General features: G+C 36.3%; 2 protein-coding genes across 2 annotated transcripts; both read right to left on the reverse strand.

The window, feature by feature from the left end:
* Positions 1-2945: 2945 nt before the first annotated feature.
* LOC147477217 (uncharacterized) lies at positions 2946-4876 on the reverse strand. Its single transcript, XM_086584659.1, has 3 exons — positions 4730-4876; positions 4128-4257; positions 2946-3858 (listed from the first exon to the last, which is right to left on the reverse strand). The coding sequence occupies exons 1-3, from the start codon at positions 4830-4832 to the stop codon at positions 3135-3137; spliced, it is 957 nt and encodes a 318-aa protein (XP_086440785.1). The 5' UTR covers positions 4833-4876; the 3' UTR covers positions 2946-3134.
* A 14366-nt stretch (positions 4877-19242) lies between these two features.
* LOC147477218 (uncharacterized) lies at positions 19243-22958 on the reverse strand. The gene is made up of 6 exons (XM_086585938.1): positions 22825-22958; positions 22268-22339; positions 21850-21993; positions 21164-21260; positions 20987-21055; positions 19243-19248 (listed from the first exon to the last, which is right to left on the reverse strand). Exons 1-6 carry the CDS (start codon positions 22956-22958, stop codon positions 19243-19245), a joined length of 522 nt encoding a protein of 173 aa, XP_086442064.1.
* Positions 22959-27712: the final 4754 nt, after the last annotated feature.

The following is a 27712-nucleotide window of genomic DNA, read 5'->3' on the forward strand; positions in this document are numbered from 1 at the left end:
AATTGGCATTACTATCACCTTTTCCGCTAGTTGGCGTGAGTGATGTCCACGTCCATATCCATGTCAACTGAAGGATCGACATGGGGATGATGGACCGCATGGAGGATTACATTGACTTGTCGATTTTCTTGTTGCAAAGGCTGTTAGGGTTGGCGGTTGTCATATGCGGCCTTTCATGCGATGGCGGGAGGTGGTGGCGGTTGTCTTCTTCTGATCGGATGTTGAGAATTGATCCTACCACTAGGATCAACTTGATTGTTCAATGGTTCTTGCATTGGCGATTTGAATTCGGGGTTGCGAGTATTATTAGCGGGAGGAATATGTCGACTATTTGGTTTGCTTCTTGTGCTTACCATCTTGATTGTTTCACGTGATAATGAATTCTAAGTTCCCCAGGCGGCCAATTATGTTTCGGCAATAAACCGCTTCAACAACAAGAGCAATGGTGACGCAACGCTAAGAAACGAGAGGATTTTGATGTTGGGGAGATGAAACCAGAACCAAATAATGGCTGCCTCATTACTCCAAGATCTATTCTCTAGGGATCAAGTTTCAACGTAGTTTCTTATGAAAAATAGTTTGATATTTATAGAGGTGGAGTAGAGAGTCTTTGTAGCTCAAGTAATCTTGTTGCTTGAGTAATTGTGATAGAATATAACTGTCAACTGATAATTATCTCTTTGATAAGAAATGAATTTGGACATAAATCAACGTATATTGGTGGCAAGCCATGTGGCTAAGGTTCAGCCTTAGACACATGAGTTAATGGGCCTGTACATTGATCCATGATATTGCGAATTGGGCTTTAGCCCTGTTGATTAAATGAATAAAATAGAGACCCCTACTAATGGACGCTTGCCACGTAGGTGGGGGTCAAAACAAAAACCTTATTCCTTTGCTTCCATATGCTAGCCAGCACAACTACTATACATGCATTCCACATTTGCTTCAGTCGAGGATTCCATTCTCTGTTCGTACTCATAGCATCTTCAAGGCTCATAACTAGATTCTTCTTGAAAACTGCAGAGATCCACTGCCACAGCGTTTGGGAGAAGGAACAGTGCCAGAAAAGATGGTCATTTGTCTTAGTTTCATTTCTACACAAACTACAACGAGATGCCAAATGCACACCGACTTTTCGAACTCTTTCATCACTAGCCACCCCTTTTTGCAAAATTTTCCATACCAAAGTGTGTAAATTTTCTTTGGTCAGGTGATCCTAATACTAGAAAAGGTGTAACTGTGAGTTGGGACAAAGTGTGTAAACCACTTGCTGAAGGCGGGCTTGGAATAAGAAGGCTTAAAGACATGAACAAAGCTATGCTCATGAAAATGGCATGGGAAGTTCTTGATGGTGAGAGTGATTTGAGCATTTTTATGAGAGCTAAATACTTTAACAAGGACGGTGAATTGAGTACATATCACAAGCCTACCTCTATCTGGACTGGCATCAAGGAGGCATTGGAAGAAGTGGTTTCAAGATCTCAATGGGTGATTCGGATGGAAAGAACAGATTTGTGGAGACACAATTGGCTAGGAAACAAATCTCAAGCAATTACTTAATATCATGTCCGGTTATTCCCTCAAGAACTGAAAGGATGTCGAGCAAAAGTGTGTGATCTTTTAGAAGAAAACAGATGGAGTATTCCTAATATTCTACAAGAGCTGATGGATAGTGTTCATGTGGGAGTGAATACAGTGCAGAAGTGCAGTCCAAGTTTTGATGACTATGTAGTTTGGTGCCCTGACATGAAAGGTAATTTTTCTACAAAGTCGGCATATGATGAGATCAGAACGAAAAAACCCTCGGTTACATGGAGAAATTTATTTGGAATTGCCATATACACCCAAGACCTGAATTGTTATGTTCTTATACATGAAATTGAGTCCTATTCGATCAGCAAGAACGTACTCTTAGGCTTGTAGAATCATTCACCTCCTCCAACTTTACTTCCAAATAATGTTTCATATCTCTTAGCAACATCTTATAGCATGATTAATGGATTCTAATTTTTTTTTTTTTTTTTTTTTGCTAAAGGGTAATTGTATTAAGCAAAAATGAAAAAATTTACATGTACATTCAGTGAGAACCTTGTGTAGGTCTCTCCAACTTAATTAAGGAGCCTGTAGTAGGCTTTTAGGTGCTCTCCTCATCTTTTTTTCAAAACCAAGAGCCTGCAAGGTTGCTAACTCTTGTCTGGTGTTGTTCATTGTACTACTTGTGGTACGCTTCCAATATAGCCCTTCTAGTCTTTAGCCTCACAAAGCCTTCCTTCGCCTGCGTCCCATCATACCTAATCTTATTTCTAGATTCTAAAAATTCTGACACTTGCCTTGGTGAAAAGTTGTAATTGTTCATGGAATCCCAAATCTCCTCCACCCGGCCATGGCTTTTTAACTCCTCTTTTTCAGCGGGTTGTTTTCAAAGTCTTAATTATACTTTTAAGTTTATTTGAAAGTCCGGATTAACGACTTCTTTTGTTTAAACTCCAATAGACCACTTGGGGGAGTATTGGTTAGCTGTCCCCAAGTAATGTGTCTAGCAAATCCAGAAACCGCATAAACTGTCAATTTGCATTGATATACAGGTCGTCAAGCTCAAAGCACGACATTAGCTGTTGCGATTTTTCAGGGATAGCTGAACACTGTAGGGGTTTAGGCTGATATGTTTGTTTTTTGATTGCCAACTAGCTTAGGCAACTAAAATGCTAAGTTTATATTAGCGTGCATTAATCAGAAGTAATTATGTATCAATATTCTCTTTGAGCTTCTTAACCCACCCCCACCCCCAACACACACTCTAAGAAAACTGTGGATATGTGATGATTATGAATATGACTTAGAGTACACTAGGAAATGCCATTCTAACAAGCACATGGAAGGAGGCAAATTTCAGAGCAGGTTTGTGTGCAAAGAAAGGAACGATCCTAGCAAAAGGCTAGAAGCAATGGTTTTGTTTATAGGGTAGAGAATCAACACTCTACTTATTTCAGATTTACTTCTTTAAAAACAAAATGTATGTTGGAGTGGTCTACCCAAGGCCCCACAAAATGTAAACTGCTTTTTGCTATCTAATACAATTATCTTTTAGCCAAAAAAAAAACGCCATTATAGATGGCAAAAATGTAATCATTCTACAGTCCGTATGGATATAAGGCTTCTTCAAGTGGAGAAAGCTGGTGCACACTCAATGGTTCGTCCACCATGTATGAGTCCTGAACAAAGGAAGGTTGAACCCAGAAATTTTCGTCAAATGTGACAACTGCGTCTGATGATATTGCACCTTCATCTGAAAGCTGATTTTTTACTATGGCATCTTCGGAACTTTGTCTTGACGTTGCAAAGATAAAGGAGCTTTCAATATTGGGGGGAGTAAGAGGATTAAAAAGCAAAGGATTGGGCAGTGGCTTTCTCTCGGCGAGGATTTCAATTTCCACGGGATTCCATATTTCCTCTCGCGGTGTCAAAATTGATGTAGTATCCTGCGGTATGCACCAGTCTTCCCTGAGGAAAGACGTAGTGTAGAGCTTTCCATCAATGTCTGACACTGTTTCTGCTGATATGGTATTTTCGTAGTGAACCCGGTTTTCAGTGGTTGCAACTTCATAATCATCTGTTGATAAAGAGAGAGAATCGAACTTTTTTGGTGACATTGGGACGATTGGTGAGCTTTCTAGAATTACAGGTGGTAGGGCATGTACTGGTTCTGGCTCCTGGAGTGTTATCCAATACACAGGTTCCCTTTTAGCTTCCTTCATAGTCATCTTAATTTTAGCGCATTTCTTAGTTGGAGAATGCCAATGTATGTTTATCTCATTCTCCATTCGACTTGGTAGTCCTCCTGCAATTGTAGACCATCTGGATAGAAAAGAATTCGTCATCAGCAGATCGACATATGATCATTATATACGCCTACAATAAGCCATGCTAAGTCCTAATAAGCTGAAGTAATTATATAATAAACATGTTCAATTGAAGTCATTTCTAGGGTTTTATCGATACATAAATTATCTTTAACCGAGATAAACATATATCTTTATAAAAGGGTACCCTTATAAAATCATGAATCAAAGTTCTCATGTAATATCTGGTACTGTTCTAGTGTTTGTAGCAGCACATATGAATACCTGTTACCAAGCATTTGATGCAAGTTGCTCACAATTTGCTCTTCTTCTCTGGTGTAGTTTCCTCTCTTAATATTAAGCTGAGGGTAACTCACCCGTCGGAGTTTGCAACTCTTTCCACCCCTTGACAAGCCTGCTCAATGTAAGAAGATTATCAGCCATTTAATTAACTAATTATAGCATGTAGCGAGCTTAACCAGTACTCTACATTTTGAGTTTCTATTACCAAGAAAATAAATTATTGATAAAAAACAACCCTACATAAGCAGATTAACCTAATCAAACTGAGAAAAGAAAATTCATTTGGTGGTGTGAAAGAACTGCAACAGAACTAGGCAACTGGAAACAATAATTTGCAGTAGTGCATAATCAGGCCCTTCCCTTACAAAAATGATTTGCAGTAGTCGCATAATACTAACAGCAAAATATACATCGAAAACGTTCGGGCGGGTCACATTACGTACATTTATGTATAAGGTATGTATGGAAATTAATCATCACCACGAAGGTCTAGTTCTGATTTCTGATCTAGCTTGTCTGAAAGTTAGTTTTACTTGAAAACAAATAAAGCGGGATGGGAACCATGTGTTTCTGTTGATTCTTACCAGTAAACTTCGAAAAATCACACCAATCAACTTCCGGAGTCCATGCTCCCCTCTTTAGTCCAGTTTTGTCAGCTGAGAATCCTGGGATTGGGAACTTTCTCATAGTTTTGGATGATTATTCTCTCTTATGTTTAATGACTTGCTTCACTAACTCCATTTCTATTTATATGAGCTAACCATCCTTTCTGAAGCCGCGTTTTCAATCTGTGAAATAGTGTTTGTGTCACTATCAAGTTTCAAAGCTAAATAGTCATATACGTCCATAGAAAAGGGTCCCTCCTGGAAGAACCAATAATAATTTACCAAATCTACAATGCGCAACTATTTTAATGCATTCCAATACGCCACTAATCCAAAAGTAATTAAAACTTAAACAGGGCAAAACCAGAATAAACCTTTTTTAACTGGGATTATCAGCTTACACATTTACACCCATCGTGCTTCGATCTTTTCCCTTCACCAGTAATTATATATATACAATAACTTACCCATCTTCTGTGAGTAGGCACCAGCAACATCGATCTCAAATGTTTAATTTGGATTAAGTTTGATGATTGTTTAACGAATACTACTTTGATTGATAAATTTATTAGGTTTCAATTGTGTGGAGAATTTCTTAGTTTGATCAAACATTAACACCAGGAAATTTGGTAATTGGTGGCTTGGAATTAATTTCAAACAATGCATTAGAATAGTGAGATATAACTGAAGTTCTCTATTTTTATGAATGATAATAAACCTACAACCTCGAAAAAAACCGAGATTCGACTGATTCTTGGCGTGTTTTAACTTTTAACTTCGTAAGTTTTCTGACTGTGAAGATTAAAACAACCTAGGGAGTTGATGCAAATGGTAATTGACTAATTGTACTCGTTTGCATCGCCATAAGGAACACTTAGCCATAGAAATTAAGATTTAAAGAAGAAAATATGGCATGTGATTTTCATGGTTGACAAATGCAGGTGAAACTACTGAGTCATCAATAAGCAAAAGAGATGAATTGTGTTCTGGGCATGTAATTGGCTAAGTAACTGCAAAGGGATACCTAAATAAGGAGTCCGGTTTTGCTGTCCTACAATACTATGTCCTAGCTGTCCAGACTCAGTGTGTACCGTAGGTTTTCATTGAAATACACACAGACATTTGTGTGTAAATCTCGAGGCATTATATAAGGGGTTGTGATCTATTTTGGATATCTGGACAGCAAACTTTGGGACAGCATAACTCAGTTCCTAAAGAGTCCGGTTTTGCCGTCCTAAAATACTGTCCTAGTTGTCTAGACTCAGTGTGTACCGTCGGTTTGCATTGAAATACACACGGACATTTGTGTGTAAATCTCGAGGCATTATATAAGCGGTTGTGATCTATTTTAGATAGCTGGACAGCAAACTTTGGAACAACATAACTCAGTTCCTAAAGAGTCCGGTTTTGTTGTCCTAAAATACTGTGTCCTAGTTGTCTAGACTCAGTGTGTATCGTCGGTTTGCATTGAAATACACACGAACATTTGTGTGTAACTCTCGAGGCATTATATAAGCGGTTGTGATCTATTTTGGATAGCTGGATAACAAACTTTGGGACAGCATAACTCAGTTCCTAAAGAGTCCGGTTTTGCTGTCTTAAAATACTGTGTCCTAGTTGTCCAGACTCAGTGTGTACCATCGGTTTGCACTGAAATACACATGAATGTACATTTGTGTGTAAATCTTGAGGCATTATATAAGCAGTTGTGATCTTTTGCTGTCCTAAAATACTGTGTCCTAGCTGTCTAGACTCAATGTGTATCATCGGTTTGCATTGAAATACACACGGACATTTGTGTGTAAATCTCGAGGCATTATATAAGTGGTTGTGATCTATTTTGGATAGCTGGACAACAAACTTTGGGAAAGCATAGCTCAATTCCTAAAGAGTCGGGTTTTCCTGTCCTAAAATACTGTGTCCTAGCTGTCCAGACTCGGTGTGTACGGTCGTTTGCATTGAAATACACACGGACATTTGTGTGTAAATCTCGAGGCATTATATAAGCGGTTGTGATCTATTTTGGATAGCTTGACAGCAAACTTTGGGACAGCATAATTCAGTTCCTAAAGTGTCCAGTTTTGCTATCTTAAAATACTGTGTCCTAGCTGTCCAAACTCAGTGTGTACCGTCGGTTTGCAGTGAAATACACACGGATATTTGTGTGTAGATCTCGAGGCATTATATAAGCGGTTGTGATCTATTTTGGATAGCTGGACAGCAAACTTTGGGACAGCATAAACTCAGTTCCTAAAAGAGTCCGGTTTTGCTGTCCAGCTATCCAAAATATATCACAACCGCTTATATAATGCCTCGAGATTTACACACAAATGTAAGTCCCACGTGTAAGATCGTCTCCGTACGTGATACTTAAACTTGAGTTCCTTCTTGTAGAGCTAATTCCGGTTACCCTAGATTAACTTCTACATTCTGTTGAGGGCTGTCTTAGTGTCTTTGGATCCGTATAGTCCACTAAAAATCTGCTCTTTGATGCAACGTTAACCTTGTAAACTGTTCTTTTCTCCCTTTTAAACATGCTTTAACTTGTCAAATATCGTTTACCTTCGCTATTGGTTCATCTCTTCATCCCACTATAAATTGACAGTAAAATATGAAGCAGCGACACTTAGGACAGAGAGACAAGGAATTAGTATTAACTATAAAATTATAAAATGACTCAAGGGACAAGCCTTGCATAGTTGCATTCGGCCATTTAGCATTCGCAAAAATCGTCTTAGTGGAATTGTGCTGATAAAGTGATGTCATGACGGATACGGAAGTACAGATAGATGTCATGAATCATAGCAGGGTATTTGCAGAGGGAATGAAGGCTAAAATGATGCCAGTTTAAGTGCTGCGGCGGTTGCCACTTAGCTGTAGGCTGAATTGCTATAGGCTGTTTTAGAAATCAATCGTCTAGATTGCTAGAACAATCACCATTTCTCACAGAATCTTTCACATGGTTTAATTTTCAGCTGTTTTCAGGCTGTTGTTACTTAACCACCATAAATATCTGATGGTTAATTTGTCTGGTTCTTTATTACGAAGTCCACCTTTTCTATTCGACATTCTTTGAATCAGATGGGCAAATTAAGTGCTTTACTGCTAAATGCTACTTATTCGTCTACAGAACCAAAGATTTGCGTTCTACAAATCTAGAAAAGGGGGTCTTCGAAAGTTAGAAAGCATGTTATTTGGAACTACTCGAGTAGAATAAGAAGTTTTTTCAGATAATTGCATTAAGTAGCTCCATGTAATGTAATATTAATAAACCTTTGTAACTCCTTCCACATACATTTACACACACGATGCTCATTTAGCCAAATAAAAAAAAGGACTCCATGTAATATATACTTACATACCAACGCAAACCATCCCATATTTTCATCACGTTGACCAAAACTAAGGGAGTTTAAAAGGTTTCTAAATTCGAAGCTGCATATGGTATGACATGTTTATTTTTTGTGGGAAGGTTTGAATATTTAGATATTCAAAAAGTCAATACAAGAGAAAAAACACTTGTATTTGGCTTTTGTTATCCAATCCACAAAAAACACTCGCCCACCACAAAATATTCAAAACAAAAGTTTATCTATTTTTTCAGTTTTGTTTTAAGAGAGAGAGAGCGCAAGAGAGAGAGACCATACCACTAAAACATGGTACACATTAAGTAGCCGTTTTTGAGAGAGACCCTACCACTAAAACATGGTACACATTAAGTAGCCGTTTTTGAGAGGAGACACTACCACTAAAACATGGTACACATTTTTAGTAGCCGTTTTTGTTTGGAGATGAAAAACATGGAGACCTTGGGCCAAATTCATAAACAGTCATAGAACACATTGTCATCATCGCAGAAACAATACCAAAGTCTTAGAGGGAAAGAATGTCATGTGAATGCGGCAGCAATACTAATTGAAGATTGAGACTAAATGATATCTAAACAGTCTCAAATCTCAATTACTATGACAACCAAATATGTATATGTATATAGAAATAAAAATATCAGTTTGTTGAGTAGTGCTATACATACTTATTTTTTAGACTTACTATTGCTATTTACTATTTGGATAATATTGGTTTGCATTGCCAATACACATCACTACAAAAAAAAGGACTTAATGAGTCACTTTTAAAGTGTCTTAAAAAGTGATTTGTGTCACTTTTCTGATTAAGATAAAAGCGTCTTATCTGCCGGCGTCACTAAAAGTTCGCAAAAGCGTCTCAAGAAATGTATTTGTTGTGTCAGTTTCTGTTTACAAAGGGACACAAAAAGTTGGTTAGTTGTGTCACTTTATCCAAAAAAGCGACACTGAAATAGCTTTAAAGCATCACTAGAAGAGAACTTTGTGTGTCTCTTTTTAGTAGCAATGATTTAATAGGTATTTCCGGGCCAAGAAGTGACACAATCTAGTCAGTAGTTGTGACGATTTTCATAGAAGCGAGATAACATCAATTTTTTTTAAAACTAAAATTGTAATATATTTATTATTACTATTTATTAATAATCTGCTGCAATATGGATCACTTGCAAACATACAATATGGATCATTTGCAAACATAGTGAGCATAATCTACATAATATTATCACTAAATCTGCCTTACAAAAAATGCAAAACAATTTAAGGTAGCAACAATAAAAAAAATCATTTCATTAATTGGAAATTCATCACTGTTCAATTCAAGCAATGCACTTTTGCTCGTTGACTGAAACAAACCATCTATACAATTCATAGTCAATTTAAATTCATCCATAAACCTAGACAGTGGTGACCTTCGTAACCAAAGTGTCATGACATAATCCAAAACCTTGACAAAGGCATCTAAAAAAAGACAAGTTATACCCAAAACAATTTCTGAAAATCCCTAACAAGCCAAAATCATCTTAACCTAAAGTAGATTCACCTAACAAAAGGCATTCCGTCTCCATTCAAGTTCTTCATACACCTACAAAATAATAACAATATGACTATGTATCAATAATATCAATAACCAATATTACTGGAAAAAAAAAAGTGCAACCATTAATCATCTCAGTACATAACCAAAACATGCGACATCTCAGGCACAATAGCAAATTCCTAAACCAAAGAAGTGAAAACTTAAAATCTTAGTACTCTCGGAGGGGGAGTTTACCCAAATTAACACGGATTGCCTTTCTTGATATCTAGTTCTTTCACATGATGAAAGCAATAATAAAGTACCTGAGGCACAACTTATAAAGGCCAAAATAACTGAATGCCCATAGTCTTATGCACTTTGCCTTCTTCAGCTTTGTCAGCTCTTGCCTAATTGCACCAGTCCTCTTGCCTAATTGCATGAGTCCTCTGCACATGAAAGACGAACTCATTAGCTAATGAAAGCTTCAGGAGAATACAATGTTGTATAATGTACTTCATTCCAATTAGAGAAGTGTCACACCCCAAATTTTATGATGACTGAATATCAAAGACACGTGGCCTCTACAGTCATTACAAAACTCAGGACGTGATACAGACCAACCAAGCAAAACCCAAACTATACAAAGACATAAAATCCTACAAAAATTTTGACAGGGTCTTCACTGTATTTTCAACATTTCATAAGCTTAAATCCTATCATAACCTAAAAATCATAATAATATAAATATCATTGCTTAACCCAGCTACTTAACCGTCTCAACGAATGCCAGAACAGTTAAGTAACCCTTACGCCTCGAGACAATTTAGTTCCTTCCCTCGGAAGGCATTAGTTTCTCTAGTACATCTAAAATCTACTAAAAATGTTGTATAATTTACATTAGGACTGTTAGTTCCTCTATACAGTGTTAGGTGTCCTTTTAGCAAAATTAACCAACAAATCAAATAAATTTACCTTGTGCAAAATTGTTATATGATAATCCACCCCTGTAAGAAGGTTAGTATGTTCACCATCCTGCAAAGAATGTTTTAAGCAAGTAAAACTAGCTAGCATACATAATAATTCAAACTTACCTACATAGTCTAAAATCATTATAATATAACACACAAATATCCCTAGCCACGACCACAATAATCACCTTTACACACTATTGTGACTGACACATATATCCATCTTCCTCGCATAACTAGTCTCCGCTCTCAGTAACAGGCAATCGGAATATCGACTCAGGCCCACAGAACACTAAGAAAGCTAGATTTATGCGTTTGCGTGCTATATATCATATCTCTCGCCACTCTTGAGGTCGAGGATTAAAACAGCGCCACTCTTTGGGCTAACATGGGCTATACTTATCCACCTGAATAATCAGCCAAGGAATTTTTCTAACACCTTAAACTTAACAAGGAATTTTATCCTGCATTTTCATTAATGCCAAACCCAAAATAAATATAAAATAACAAAACCAAGAGTCATGGAGGACAGTCGTGGAGGACTAGGGACAACACACACCATGCAAATTTATCTTTATAAGGTATATAAAAGTTCACGAAAGAAAAGTCCACAATTTATAACATGCCATTAAGCAATCTACCAATAATTAAAATTCTCAATGAACCAAATAATCATATCACAACAAAATAAAATGAAGCCAATATATATACCGATACCATTTCAAGCCTTTTCAAGGTATACTTACAATACCCATTTATCAATAAACAATACAAGTTTCATCCATTTCAATTTTTATATCCTCTTCGGAACCCCTGAGTTCCCGAGGTAACACCACCACCAAATAAATATTAAATTTGCACAAAATCCGAACATGATCATCATCACATATAAATATATTACTACATGACCACAGTTTAGTTTAAACAGTTCAAAAGAATACAACAATAATATTTAACCCCTACTTACATTAAGACGAGTAGTTCCTTATACTTTCCGAGACTCGTGGGATAGTTTCTCGTTTAAGTAGAGGCATACAGTTTCTTGACTCACACGTAAGACACAAATTTATACACAGATATGGCAACCATCACACATATATCAGTGTACAAACTAAAAATATAATATATATACTATAACGGTTGCACCTTCAACTAAGGTTGCCTACGTATCCAATCTTTCAAGATTATAATCAAGTTACGTAGCAGCTCTTACTATTAATTAGGGTGTTTCTATAGGAATGGAAAGTGTGTATAGTTGCTCCTCCATCAAAGCATGAACTTTGCATGCTTCCTTATCGTCATGTGTTCCCAAAGGAATATACCCAATGTCGAGTTCAGTAATGGAATGAGACGATGGCCGAACTTCTCACTGTCTCTACCAAACATTAAATATCTATTCCAACTAAATGATCCTATTTCACAATTTCTTCCATAATATCATAAACTTCTACAACTAAAGAACGTAAATGTGTATATCACGCAAAAAAAATCATTCATAATGAAACTCACATCAAAAGTTATCCACAAACAAAGTTTAGTTCATAACAATAAGCAATTAAAATTACAAAATAAGTGTAGAAATAAATTTTCAACATCAATAATGGCGATTGTTCTTGATAAAACTTAGATGTTAAAGAATTTTGCTCTGCCTAAACACCTTAACTGGTTGAGATTTTCACTTTGTTCAATTGACCACAAGAGTGTTCACTTTCTCACAATAAGTGAACACTTCATCATAACAGAAAACCAACATCAATAATAGTACCTCAACAACATATATTCCATCAAAATCTAACCATCCATCAATCTGAAAAAACAAGTTTAAACTAACAAAAAAATATAAGAAAATAGTAAAACAAAAGAAACACATACGAATATCAGCTCATTATTGCCTCAACCTTGAAACTTTTAGGTGGAGCACGAACTCCAGTAGCAACATCAACATTAAAAGCATCATCCATTGAAGAACACTAAGAAGTCTCTGAAGTAGCTCTATGATGACTTACTTTAGAAAACCCTTTCCAACCTGAACTCAAATCTTTTTAAGAGCTTCTCCATAGTTTCCACTTCGTATTCTTATTACCACTAACCTTCTCCTACAAAAAACACAATACCCAAACCTCAAAACTTAGTAAACAATAAAAAACAAGTAGAAATCAACCAAAAATTAAGTTTTTTTAGCTTACTTGGTCATATTGTTCCGGTTTTTTCATGCCAACTGCTGATTTTAGCCATTTCCCTGAAGCTCCCATTGTTAAAAATCGGATCTTTGAGCTGATTCGAGCTTCAAAACCCCAAAATACTCTCTTTCTTGGCCTACAAATAGTTTGAGAGAGAGAGTGTGTGTGCGTTGGAGAGATTGAGAGAGCATGGGCTCTTTGAGAACTGTTTGTGCCCTAAGATTTTTGGGTTTCGATTTTTTGTTTTTTCTGGGGGCGCTAGACTCAAATTTTTTTCACTTCCAATTCGCGAAGCTTTTCTGGTGTCGGTTTTTTCCCAGTATACCAAAAGAAGAAGAATGATAAAAATCTCGTGTCACTTTTCATTTAGTGGGAAAACCATACTGAACATTTAGGTCTCAATTAATTTATAACTGACACATAAAGTATTTTATTGTGTCACTTTTTAGAAAAGTGACACAAGATTTATAAAAGTGACACAACATACCTCCTCCACTTCTAAAGCGACACATTAGGCCATATTGTGTCACTTTATCTAAAAAGCGACACAAAGCCTCAAATAAAAAGCGAGACTAAAAGTCCTTTTTTTTGTAGTGCATAGACATGTATCTCTATATATATTAATGGTTAATGGTTAAGTAGTATTATTCCCACTAGATGAGCCAATTAGGATTTCTCCCACTATATGGAAAATTAGAGTCCTTCCCACCAAACACATGGTCAATTTCGTTTGACTGTTAATTTTTAAGTCAAATGGCTGAAAATGATACAATTGTCCCTACCTAATTAAAATTGAATATTTGTTTTTTGAAAATAATGAAGATATTTGTGTAATTTTCAATTGTTTAACTTGAAATTTAATGGTCAATTCAAATTGACAGTGTGTTTAGGAGAAGACCCTTCTATTTAGTGGAAAGGAAATCCTAATTGGCTCGTCTAGGGGTAATACTAGTTAACCCTACTATTAGTAAGTCGGTTAAAGGTCAAATTAGTTGATCTGTGTATCATTACTGTTTTTCCAATACACGTACATCCAAGATCAATTTTTTTTATCATTAGAACTTAAAAGTAGATTTTTCGTTGTACCGTAACACAAATGGTGGGTGCTCCCCAGACAGCCACTCTTATTAGCCCCATGATGATCAGCAGCAGCTCATTCGGTCTCCATAGCTCCGTACACCCTGAATCATTCCAAATATTTATGTTCTCACCTATATAGGAATATATCTTTGCGGCTAACAACTATATTCCTCGACTTCGATCCAATTTTGTCTGGCATTCACATGCCAAAGAGTTTGTTTAAGAGCAACTATTTCCTCATTGAACTTTCAAGTACAATATTTCTAAATCAAGTCAAACAAGCGAAATGCAGCAACAAAGAAACTGACTGAAGCTAAAGGAAACACATAGTTATGCTCATGTTATATATACTATTAAACGGCACGGGGGAGAAAATTGGGGTGGAGAAAATTAATATGTAACATATTTTAGATTAATACAGATCGAGGTTTGACAAAACACAAAAATAAAATAAAATAAAATTAGATGAAATGCAAAAATTGAGAGATGAAGGGCAGTAAGCAAAACAGGATTTGGGTTTAATCTCCCTGCTACATAAACTGGTACGTTAAACCTCCCTTAAATATTTTCTCACCTCAAAACCTCCCTGTTTTAAAGAAAATAAAAAACTGCCCAAAATACCCCGACGTAAATAGACTCGTTAACTTTCTATTTTCTCACCACACTTTCTTATCGCTTCCATCTCTCAGGCTAGCTTTTTAGATCTGAAGCATCTTCTACTGCAAATTCTCATAGTACACGAATAAATTTTCTATTTTCTCATCAAAAAAAAAAAAAAAAAAATGAAAGCAACAAAATAAAAAAAAATAAAACTCTACAATTTTGAAAAAGCTGAAAATCCAACAAAAAAAAATCAAACATTTAAGTTCTAGAAGAGATGGAGATGAAATTGAGAATGTGGCTGCTCCAAAAACTACGAACAAACGAAATCTTGTTAAAATCAATTCAAGTTTTTAGAGTTTTGCAATTTCAAGTTTAGAATTTTATGTTTGTGTATGTAGTAGTTTTACTATGCATTTTTATATATTCGTAGTTGTTTTTACTCTGCATTCTTAAATTTGCGTAGTATTTTTTATTTGCTTTTTCATGTTTGTGTAATGTGTGGTGATAATTTTACTCTACATTCTTAACTTTGCACAGTATTTGTACTTTGCATTCTTAATTTTGCATAGTATTTTTATTCTGCGTTCTTAAATTTTACTCTGCATTATTAGATTTGTATAGTATTTGTACTTTGCATAATACATGAGTTGTATCTGTTATTCATCTTTGTGTATGAAAATAAATGCAGTCAAATGTCGAAAAAAAATTAGAAGAAAGGAAGAAAGTATTATTGTTAATCTTCTGATCTTTTCAGTAGCCATTTTCTAGAACAAAATATTCACATGTACATACAAATTTGTATAGTTTAAACTAGTATGAAAATATAAATTTTCATATGTAAATATAACTTTATTAGTTTAACTAGTATGAAAATATATGTTTTCATATGTAAATATAGAATTGCATAGGTTAACTACTATGAAAATATAAACTTTCATACGTTATCTTATATTTACAGACATGTTCAGTTTCAAAAACTATTATGCAAATGACAGTTTTCATATGTAAAAAAAAAACATGTTAACCAACTATGTAAATATAAATTTTCACAAGAAAAATCAGAAGTCATACTTGTTCAGATTTAAAATTTTGATAAAGTGCTAATTGCTAGTTCAATTGCGGCTTGCGTTTTTTATTTTCCTCTTACAACACCACTGCTTTCATTCATTTTCTTGTTTCATATTTTTATTGGCTTCTTGATTGTGGTTCATGCAATTATTTTCCTCTTAGGCATTTCCACAAATACGCAATGAGCATATTCAACTTCTCCCCCACCTTGAATATATACCACTCAAATTTGTACCTATAAAATATGGTTATCCATGAACCCATTTTCTATCACAAGAAATCGGTGTTCTTATTTTAGTATAACAAAGAATCTTCACTGCTTTATTGGAAAAGATAGTTCTTCTTCGAAGGATCTTGATTTAATGAAAATGGTATAATAGGAAACCAAAAATTTTAGGGGATAAAAATTAGACCCACTACAACAGAAGGGATCTGTTGTAACACACCCTTTTACAGTGCCTACTTTTCGTTGGTAAAGCATAGCATTTGCAACGCCTAATGGCGCTGGTCAAACGTTTCCGTCTTGTTAGTACCACCTGATTGGGATATAACTGGTGTGACGCTAGCTGGCGTTGCAAAAACATTTGTTTAAAATTATTGTTTAAGTGAAATTTCATTTTTAATGAAAAAATTGAGCACCAGCTATGACGTAGTGGCCGCCAAAAAGTATTTTGCCTTTGGCAACGCCCTTGGCGTCTTTAATAAATTTAATATTACAATTTCTTTTTTTCACCCAATTTCTTTTTTTCTATACGATTGTAATTGCAGCCCTATTGGTGTCATGTAAGGGTATTGGGCGGGATGATTTTAGTTGGGAATTGTTTTGGCGGTCACCTTGCGCTAACAATTTGGGAAACCAAAAGAAACCCTAGAAAAGAAACTACCGCTACTCATAAAAAAAGGATAAAAAAAAAAAAAAAAAACCATTCCTCATCGACTGAGGAGGCTGAGTGTACCACAAAAGTTGTAAGTGAGGATTTTTAAGATAATCTCTTCTTCAAATTGCTAAAAGCCATTTTTTTCATCATCGTTTTTTTCTTTCTATTTTTTTCTTACTAATTTCGTCCATTAATCTTAGACCATTGGTCTTGTTTTATCTTAAATCTGGTGAATCAACAACGTCAAAGCTTCTTTGGTTACTGATTCTCGACTAGTACGTCCTTTAAATTTAGAAAATATCCTGACTTATATACATCAAATTATGATTTTTGGTTTTGTGTTTTTGGGTTATTACTTCAAACTCGAATATTTGGTAATGGTTTATTCTATTTCATATATACTCCATTCTCTCTTATCCCCTAGTTGTAATTTATTTACCTTTTTTTAGTGTCTATCTACAGGAATTGAGGTTCTCTCCACTGTTAGTTTCTATACACAATTCCTACAGTATTTCAGGTTCTAATAAATTTCTTTGTAATATTTTTGTTAATTTATGAGTATGATTGATTTTTTGTCTTTGTTTTGTTGTATGATTATTTCGTTGGGTGTTTGGTTTTTCATTATTGAATTCTTTGTTTGATTCTCTTTACTTTATATTCGTTAAATTCATTTTACTTCAAGTATGCCAGGTTATTGGTGTAGAAAATTGTTCATTGGTTTTCATTGTCACATACCATGTAACGGAATCGTCTTGCTCGTATTTTTTAGGCAAACCTAAGTTTTAGTATTTGTAATTCTGTTATTCTGTATCATACTTGATGGATTTTTTTTTCTTTTGAGCTGATGATACAAGCATTTGTGTAAAGGCTCAAATTCTCGTTAAGGGTATTTTTGTAAATTTCATATTAAATCTAGGGTCATTTATGTAAATTGGTCGTCGGGTTTATATTTCAAACGTACGTAACTTACTGAAACTTAACTCCGACTCATAAGTCACGTTAGGTAAGCGACCCATATGCGAAAATTTGACAAAATGCCGGTTAGCGGTTTTCTACGTGCGAAGCTGGCACGAGTTAACAGCTTACACGTATGAGTGGGTCATTGTTATAGCTTGCGGTGAGATAGAATATAGAAGATTAAATTTAGCGGGATGGGTCGGAAAAATAATTACGACGCTAAGTCAAAATTCGTTAGTGGTTAGGAGTCTAAGTATGACATTAGGCCTAATTTAGTCATGGTGGGCTTGGGCCTTAATGAAACATAGCAAAAAAAAAAAAAAAAAAAAAAAAAAAAAAAGGCCCAAAACCAAAATCGCACCCAACTTCATCTTTTTCCCCAATTTCGCACCTCCTAAACCCTAGGAGAGAGAAATCCCAAATCGCCCAAATCCAATCGATTCAACCCAAGATTCAAACACCCAATCCTTAGTAGCACTCAAATCAAGTGTGAAGCTTCGAAAATTCTTGGATTTGCGTCGGGATTCGTGAAAGGTTAGTGAATTTCGTCGTACCGCCGCTGCCGGGTGAGTTTAATCTGTTTCAAACAACTAGTTTAAACTCATTTCAATGGAATTGATGTGTTACTGAAAATATTGAACGGGGGTGTGGTATTTCAGCAGTAGCAGTTGGAGAAGCTAGTGAATTCGAGCGTACCAAGCGAAATCGAAGTGAAAGGTGAGTTATTTTCACCTCAATCAAATAGTTTAAACTCGATGTCGATAACTTGTGATATATTAATGAAAACTAAGTGAATTGGGGGGTGTATTGATTGTAACTGATTGTATTGGGGGTGGTGAAGGTCGGCAGTAGCAGTTTGGAAGAGCTGGAGTGGAGTGGAATAGAGGTGGAGCTGAAAACTAAGGAGGGATCGGCTGACTCGGTAAGAATTTTAAATATTCAATCTATTTTAGAACATTGATGCTAGTTCACACTTGTTTAAGATCACGTTGAGTATCGAATGAGTGAGAAAGAACACCCACTTAGTAGTATTGGATTAAATGTGAATTGAAGAGTCGAATTTGTTGTAGTTAGAGTTGGGAAAAATCATAATAGTTAGGGGGATTGATAGATATGATTGGCATTGACGTGCGGTCTTACAGTGGCTGTAAATGACTATAGAGCCCTGTCAGAGTAATAGTGCCAGAAATGGCCTGTAGCTCTGTTAACGGTAGTTAGATGAAAATTTATCCGAAACCCAATTCTTAACGTCGAGATTTCTTCTCGGCTTACACTAGTTAAGAATTTCTCGTTGCTCGATCAATTCTAACAACCGACGTATATGTATATGCTGTATAGGAGTGAATTCGAGTTGATTCGGTTAAGCGGGCTCGATTTGGTTAAGTGGGCTTGAGGAGAAGGAGCTTGCTAAGGTAGGAACCTACATACCAATATATGGTCTGCTTATTTTCATGCATGATTGAATTGTTTAAACAGGAAATAGATAGTTGTGTATCAACCATGCATGTATATATGATATTCATGTTTTGCATTGTATTTCCTCGATATAAACTGTATATATAGATAGCTTTCGTGTGAAATGGTTTATTTGGTAAAATCGGGGTAGCGGAGATTTGTTTTCTTTGTTAAAAGAGAAAAACTGGTTTTGGGAAGGGTTCACGTCTCTTGTCTCAGTAAGGAGACAGAGAGATGGATTTTGTATGCGGGTGAGGATTACCCGGGTGTTTGTAACTAGGTGGGAGGTTCTGGATTGTTCCCGGGATGGTTGTGTTATTTACGATGATTTGCCATTTGGGAATCATCGGTTGTTATTTACTATGACTGGCCCGTTTGGGAGTCATAGGTTGTTTTTACTCGATAGTGGGAAATCCAGGAACTCACACCTACAGAATCAACAGTTTTAAAAGAAAAACTAAATATGTAACTAGAGTATTTGACAACAATCGGTAATACGAGTATATATATAGATATTACTATGCTTATCACGAGGGGATTTAGAAAAGGAATTGTGAATTCCTATAAAGAAGGAACTGTGGTCGCAATTCGAGACGGGCAGATTCGCTTCTAGGATTCCAACGTGGTGTACACCTTCGAGGTGGTGGGCCACCTTTAAAGGGATGCATCATTGGATGTAGTCCGGGAATTCCTTTTCTACTTTTCTAGATAACCATGCTTTATGCGTGTCACTTATTTGTATGGTGATTAGCTTGTGTGGGGTTACATGCTACCTCGATGAGGTTTAGACGCGAGGATTGAGAGTTTAGTCCACTCGGATGTGTGTCGGGATCCCGGTCTGCAGGTCGTCGAACGGTTGACCACCGTAAGTTAGGTGACAGCCGTATGGGGGTCGCGGGTCACGCGGGCCCACCGAGCCCTAAAAGCTTTGGGGATTTTGTGTGTACGAACACAACAACGGCATTTCAGCTCCTGCCCGGTAAAATCGGGGAAAACACGATTGCATGGTTCACACCGGAAAGTCTTGAACCGAGATTTGCCCGCGGTGGTGGGGTAAAGTACCGGTCGTACCCTCACCATTCTAATAGGGATGCGCCGCCACAATAGTTGTATGATGATTGTGAAAAACTATATTTTGTATATCAATGAAGCATGTCGAGATGATTTCTGCTAGTTAGTGATGTATATATATAGTCACGATATTTGAATACTTTTATGGAAACCCTGCATGTTTTAAATGTTTTCTATAAGTAACTATTTATTGGCTATGTGTGTTTCTACTGGGCATAGTTGTTTGCTCATCCTACTTAACATTTCGCGACGCGATTCTTGCGGAGGAGGAGGTTTTTCATAACCCTAGTGATGACGGTTATGGTGATTTGGGAGGATTTCCTTATGCTTGACGAGGACAGAGTCAAGTTCATACTTTTAGTTGTATAGAGATAGTCTAGTCATTTTGGTTGTATATATATAGAGCTCCGCTCATTTTGATGTATTTATTTGATGTATTGGAGTGTAGTTCATCATAAGCATTTTGGGATATGTATATGGGCATCACAATGGTGTATAGGGTGAAGATTTTGTATGTATATGGTTGTTGGAAGGGTATTATGAAATGTCCAGGTTTATGACAGGTTTTAGGGTTTACGAATGTCGATTAAACAAAGGAAACTCTGCCGAAATTTCGGTAGAATTGTGATGGTGTCGGCCTCGAGATTCACTCATCGTTCTTGGGATGTGTGCTGGGGTCTCGGGGCGTGACAATTTGATGCTTGTAGGATCATCTGTCCTCTCAGTTTTGTTCTTCTAACACTACTAAAGAAAGGGATTTTATATCGGCTAAAAAGTGATATAATAGACTTATCATATCGGTTTTTCAATCAATTTCAAACCGATATAAGTACCCCGATATAATAGGTAAACGTAACCGATATAATAAGTGTCTCTTTTCAAATCGGTTAATCTTTAAGTGATGTAATATTCAATTTATTTATATCATAAATTGTTGAAAAATTGATATAACTAATAGAAAAACCAATATAAAAAATATTTCTTATATCGGTTTTGGGAAATATTATCATATCGGTTGTTCTGTAACCGATATAATTTAATTAATTAATTTTTTTTTAAAATATCAAAACTAATTGCACCACCACAAAAAAAAACCTGCAATCCCACAAAATACCATCCTTGCAGTACACTAACATAAGAAAGGTTGTTATAGACAAATTTCCACTGAAGAAATATACATTTCACTTTCATGTACAAAAAGTTGAAACTAATTAAGCAACGAAAAGTAGATGGAGAACTAAATGGTGATGGTGAAGGTGATGTAGTCCACACTAGTGCTTTCTTTTTGTCTTTGGCCTTTCGAGTAACAGAGGAATCTTCCACTTGCAACAACTTCCGATCTGCTACATCTCTAGCTTCAACAATATTCCTGCAGACTCAAACACGCACACTTTTAAAGAAGTGAACTTGGAGAATATTAAACCACTTGCGACTACATTTTCGCTAATTAATACATATAAATATGCTTCTGTAAGAAATACTGTTATGAGGGGATGAAAAACAAGATCATATATCCTAACAAGAGTTATATACCAGGACAAACCATGATGTTTTGTAAGTGTCCAGCAGCTCAGTTGGTCAAGGCCCTAGTGGTTGTACTTCATATATATTTCTTTTCATTCCTTTTTGATTTTTAGAGTGGTTGATTGATAATAATCATGCTAACTTAAAAAGCAATATACTGAAAATGTGTCCACATTAACTAGGCTTACTGTGAAATGGATCGGCTGTTGCAAGATTTCCCGTGAACGGAAGTGGATAAATCCTTCTCATCTACTTGAATTTCAGAGAGCTTCCAGAGCTCGTTTAGTTCAGGAGATCGAAATGCCTCGTGAAAACTCGTTGTTGTCAAGTAGTCTGCATTACACAAAATAGACGTTGAGTTAAATAAGTATAACAATTATTGAATACCTAGGAGAAGTTTATCAGAACTCAAAAGTTAAAATCCAAATGCTCACAGTATCGTCAAAGAAAGATTGCTGCCTAGGTCTACTGGAAGTGGACCGCTGAAGTTATTGTATCCCAAGTCCAGTACCTCTAGATCCTCCAGATCTTTGATCTCTTCAGGGATAGCTCCAGAGAAAGAGTTATTGCGCAAAACACTGCATTAAAAGCATAAGTATTAACATCAACATCAATATAAGAAGAGCAAAACATCTTGGTGAGCATAAATACATTGGTCTTCTCTCACTAGCATTCTTGGTGGGTACCGAAGTAACATTGATAATACTAAAGTCCGACCAAGAAACTAAACTACGATAGCACTGTCCTGGATGCCACTGATGGGCAGACTGACTGCACACAACATCTCAGGAACACTGAGATACTAAAACTATGAAAGCATTATTACTTTGAGAGTGAAGAATATGTGCTTACATGGACTTAACACGAGTAAGGTTCCTAAGTTTAGGTGATATAGTTCCTTCGAGACAAAGATCCTTCAAGTTCCTGTAGTAATAGAAATTCGACTTTAGGATCAATCAAAACACAAATTCTTGTTCACACCAACATGCAACAACAAGAAAAGACATTGAAACCACAACAATCTCTTGTACCACCTCTATGTCACCTTAACTACTGTAATACATTTCAGATACTGCATCAAACACAAATTCTAACAACATTTATGGTTTAGCAAAATATGTGAAACCTCTAAGAATTAGCTTTTTCAGGCTTCCACCCGACTTACGTTCTTTTCTTGGATAAAATGCAATTTCTGCTTAATTCATTTCTTATATACTGCCACATCTAGTTATATAACAGATTCTATATCAAATTCAGAATATAATCTTTTTTTTTTTTCTTTTTCAGTCATATAGCAAAGATTCTATATTTCAATCTAAACAACTCTTACTAGTAGTAGTATAACATATATCTAAACAAGATCTTCAATCAAAATAAGCTTATTTACAAACATGTTTAAAAAGACTTACAAGATAACAACTCTTCCATCTGAACACTCAATACCAAACCAAGAACAAGGATTCTCTTCACCATCATTCCTATTCCAATTCAACAAAGCTCCATATGGATCTTTAACTACTTTATCTCTAAATCTACAACTCATTGAGCTGCTAAGAAAGCAAGCACTCAATGAGTGTGGTGTTGCATTAGAGGAAGGACACTTGATGTTATAGAGGACATGACTGTGTAATATCTACCGATTTTTCTTCTGAAAGTACACTAGGACATCACTTGGTAAGAGTGAGATGCTTACTTTTGGTCTTTACTTTTAGCTTTGATAGGATTGCCAGAAATCATCTAATTTTCTGTCTGAGAGTAGAAGTTATTTTGCAAACTAAAATAACTTTTGAGTAACTGTACTCTGTTGGACATTTTGGGCAGATGGAAGTATACATATGTTGTAAATTTTGATATAAATGGTCTACAGATAAAGAACTAAGATGGAAATCAACTATGAAATAGAAAGTGCAAATGTAAGAATGGGTCCATGCAGGGAACTAACTTTTAATGATCGGCTGATCTTTAAGCCAACTTCAGGAGCAGTTTCTGCATCTGAAACTGCATGAGCAGCAGCAGCAGCCTCCTGTGGCATCAGCTTTTGCCGCCTCTTCTGCTTCAGCCATAGCAGTTTCTGCATCTGAAACTTCACGAGCAGCAGCAGCAGCCTCTTGTGCGGTCATGTTTCTCAACTTTGCACTTTCTAATGGCTTCCCAAAGCATATGGGACGCCTGTCTAGTTCTCATTGGAAAGGAATCAGCTGAATATTCCTTCTGTCTCCGGCCTGACACAGTTTGACACGCGGTCATACCTGATTGGCTCCAGATCTATAGTTGTAGAAAACATATCAAGAGAACTAGCACGCGGGAAAAGCAAGCGTATGATCAGATCAATCAAGAGATAGTGGTTCGGCCAAACAACTTTTTCCCTTCCGAAAGAAAGATAGGGTCAATTTCCAGCACTAATTCCTACACTTGATCGGTTTCATATGTTACCTTAAAAGAGTTGGTTCAACACGTACGGCTTAAACGCTATTCTAGAGCCCAACCCTTCCCTCGAGCATTTTTGTTGATGGTTGAGCTTCCAACCTTCCCCGATCCTAGCCTATCCATCTCACCCTTGTTCCTTTTGCGGTAGTGCTTGTTTTTTGTGCTTAGGTTCTTTCCCCGAGCCCCCCTATTAAATAGTAGCAAAGGATAGAAGGAATGGTCGAAGGATAAAGGTTAGGACAAAGGATATTCCACTCCGGCCTGTTAAACAGTAGCAAGGGATAGAAGGAATAGCCGAAGGCAGGACTTCTTGACTCCTAAATCATAGGCAGGGGGTTAAAAATCTCATTATAGGTTGGTCGATACCTTTACATCTGACTCGCCATCCTGTTGGGGCTGTTTTTTTGTAGTTGAGCTTGTTTGCTTGATTTACTTGATGTTTAGCCTTGCTTATTTTATTGTTTCATTGGTGATAACTTTATGACACGAGGTTTTTTAATGGTTTGGCATTTACATGTACAATTTAGTTCAAAATCTATTAGTTTTTGGCTATTTTTGTCTTCTTATTTGATTTGTACCTTCATGAATGTGATCGAGTTATAACTTTGATAAGTTCTTTATAAGCTTTTGGCCATGGGCACCAATTTATGCATATAGGAGGTGCATAGTTTAACATCCATTGCCAACTTGAGTATATATTAGGTTTATTAATGTTTTAATAAATTTACTTATGTGATTTTTTTTTTTAAAATTTGTTGTGCCAGATTAGTTGAGTGGTCGCCAGAAGTAGTAGAATCAAGAAGAAGCTCCGAGTGGATGCTACTCAAATTAGCATGTTATAAACATTATTTGTAGAATTTTAGTTTTGAATAATTCGTCTAAATTTAGTTCAACATTGTTAAGATTATGTTAGGTGATGTTTTTTCGCAAAAAATAGTTATGTGAATTCTTTAAGATCTTTTGTATTGAATGGTTTAGTAATGAAATTCATTTTGTTATGATTTGTGGTGAATTGTTATAGGGTTACTGTGTTCTATAAAAATTGTTTTGGGTAGGATTATGTAAATGGAAATGTACAGGTACATGTATGAATTGCACTATTTACAATGCTAAATGCGTCCCAAATAAAGCACAGGAGTTCATATCATTCGCAACAATTTTAGTGTAGCTAAAAGCTTTGATTCTACAGTAACGTAGACATCTTTTGCCACGCTTGGTGTGTGGCTAAATTTTTGGACGTCTTTTGCCACGCCAAATGTTCAGCTAAATATTTAAACTTCCTACACTATATAGCCAATATTTAAACTTTCCGCAACGGAAATAGTGTTGCAAAATGTTGCCTTTTGCGACGCCTAGTTGTGTAGCTAAATGTATCACTTTTGCAACGCCATCCTAGTTGTTACAAGCTTTCTTTTGCGACACCATGCGCTGCAAATAGTTTGAAAAAAATTTGCAATTAATTTAATTTTAATAAATGAAGTAGCAACGGAATTAGTGTATTAGCAACACCCTCAGGCGTCGCAACAAACTAGGAAGATTTGCCATGCTACCTTTGGCGTTGCATTTGAGTATTTGAGACACTTTTTAGCAATGCCATCTGGTGCGTTGCGACAGATCTTTTGCCACGCTCAAAGACACTTTTAGCGATGGGGTATGGCGCTGCTAAAACCATGCTCTGTTGTAGTGACCTCAAATTGCTTACAATTTGGAAAACAAGGAGTTTATTTGGCAAGGCCTAAATAATAGGGATGTTCTACGGATATGTTCGTGACTGAGGAGTTTACACATAACCGGATTGGATTGAGGGGGTTGAGGCCCATTTCTTCGTAAGCAAAAATGTGCCACATTAGTTGTCCCCGCTACTCCTGCTGCCCCATTGCCTTCACCTGACTCTAATGATCTAGCAGAAACATGACCTTTTTTTGGAAGCTTATGTGAGAAGGTTTGTTATCTTCCACGTAGATTTTCCAATTACAATCACCTCCCACCATGAATAGTCATAGATGGTGGTTGGCATCATTACTCGGATGACATCTTATCCTTCCTTGCCTTTCTTCAACAGTATGTTACCCCTTTCCTTGTTTTGGTTCCTGATAACAGATGTAACTGGAGCTTGTGGACGGTGTTGCTTTGCCTGTTGTTAGTTCTTAAATGCGATGTATTTGATCTCTCCACTGAAAATAAATCCAAGATGCAAACCCCATTTCAGCCCATCCTTCCATGTCTTTTCTTGCTGAAAAACAAATCGATTTGGGAGTGTTTCTTTTTGTTTTACTAAATAAAGTAACCTCTAGAAATTGGCCCATTTGTATTTCCTTCTTAGTCCAAGTGCCGACCACTTGTCTTCTTGGAATCTCAAGTTCTGAGCTTCCCCCAGGCTGCTTTGGCATAAATACTTCCCTAGCCATGTACCACCCATCTCAGAAATCACTGCCATGTACAAACCATTATGTCCTCATTCTGTGATTAATACCCCTTTCGACACATCGGCCGCGACTTCTCTCAAACTCGAACGACTTTGCCTCCACCACTACAAATCTCCTCCGTCTACTGTCGCTGTCCATATTCACCCAGCTCTGAACTTTGAGGGGCCCAAGGCGAGTTTCTTAAAATAAGTCTATATTATTGAGAAAAAAATAAGTCTTTTACACGAGGGGACATAGGCCAATGTTTGAGTGGACTCGACTGCACATAATTTGATTAGGCTAAACAATCTTGAGTCATTTACATGTGGTCTAGTGGGTATAAAATTATATTTGGGGGCCCAAAATTTAACCAACAAGTTGGGGGCCCTAGGCGGCCGCCTAGTTGGCCTGCCCTCAGAGCCGGCCCTGATTCACCTGACTCATTTTGCGTGTTAAAGCTAAAGTTCCAGAAAAAAAAAAAAAAAAGAAAAAGAAATGAATAATGGAGGCCAAGCAGTACGAGAGCATAGACGTAGAAAAAGAATTAAAAGAATTAAGTAGTAAAAGAAGATTTGCATGTGACATCTCAACAGATGAACTGACCATGGTGTATCTAATAGAAAAAAGGAACATCTCAAAAAGAGAACCAGAATGTGCAGCAATGACCAAGCATTAAACACCGTGTCCATAGACACATTTTGCTAATGTCATATCCTTTTTCAGAAACTTTAAAACTTGTGTTAATTGGTTTTTTTTCAGAGGCATTCTTGAAGTTTTCAGTCCTTTTTTTCTTGTTAATCTCTACCAAGCTAACAGACTTAATTTTTTTCCCCCCTTTGGCAAGGGTTTTGGGCCTCAATCATAACCACACTATTACCCCTGATAACCTGCAGGGAATTTCACCAAAAAATTAACTCAATAGAAAATTGACAGTAGGGAATCATCGTAAACTGAAGGAAATACCGAATTTCGACTTACAACAATGCCTATGTCATTTTTATCATTTCCATTCATCTCAAGGGTGTTCTCCAACACCAGATTCATAAACTGGTCGAATCCACAAAGAGTACCAACAACCAGGCGATTTGCGTCCAGCTTGACTGCAAGACATTTTACATAGTAATACAACAAAGGTTATCAGTTGCTTTGCAAACAATTTTACATAAAACTAGTAAATAAAGGATCAGGCTACTATTAGATTTGCAAATGAAGCAAATATGAGAACCTTGATTCTCTCCATTTCTTCCCTTTTAAGCCCGCTTTCTGCCAGGAGGTGGACTAATCCAGGCAGTATCTTTGGCCCTAATTTCAGTTGGTTCCACACGAAGAGTTGTCTCTTTTTCAGAGGAATCCTTCTGCCAATTCTCAGAAAGTTTAGAATAGATTCATGAGAGCTTAAAATCTTTTTAAACTTTCACTTATTTCTAGCTTGCCATATAACATTCAACATAGCAATGAAGTAAGG

The sequence above is a fragment of the Coptis chinensis genome, chromosome 9 (assembly GCF_015680905.1).
Source record: "Coptis chinensis isolate HL-2020 chromosome 9, ASM1568090v1, whole genome shotgun sequence".
In the NCBI taxonomy this organism is placed as follows: Eukaryota; Viridiplantae; Streptophyta; class Magnoliopsida; order Ranunculales; family Ranunculaceae; genus Coptis; species Coptis chinensis.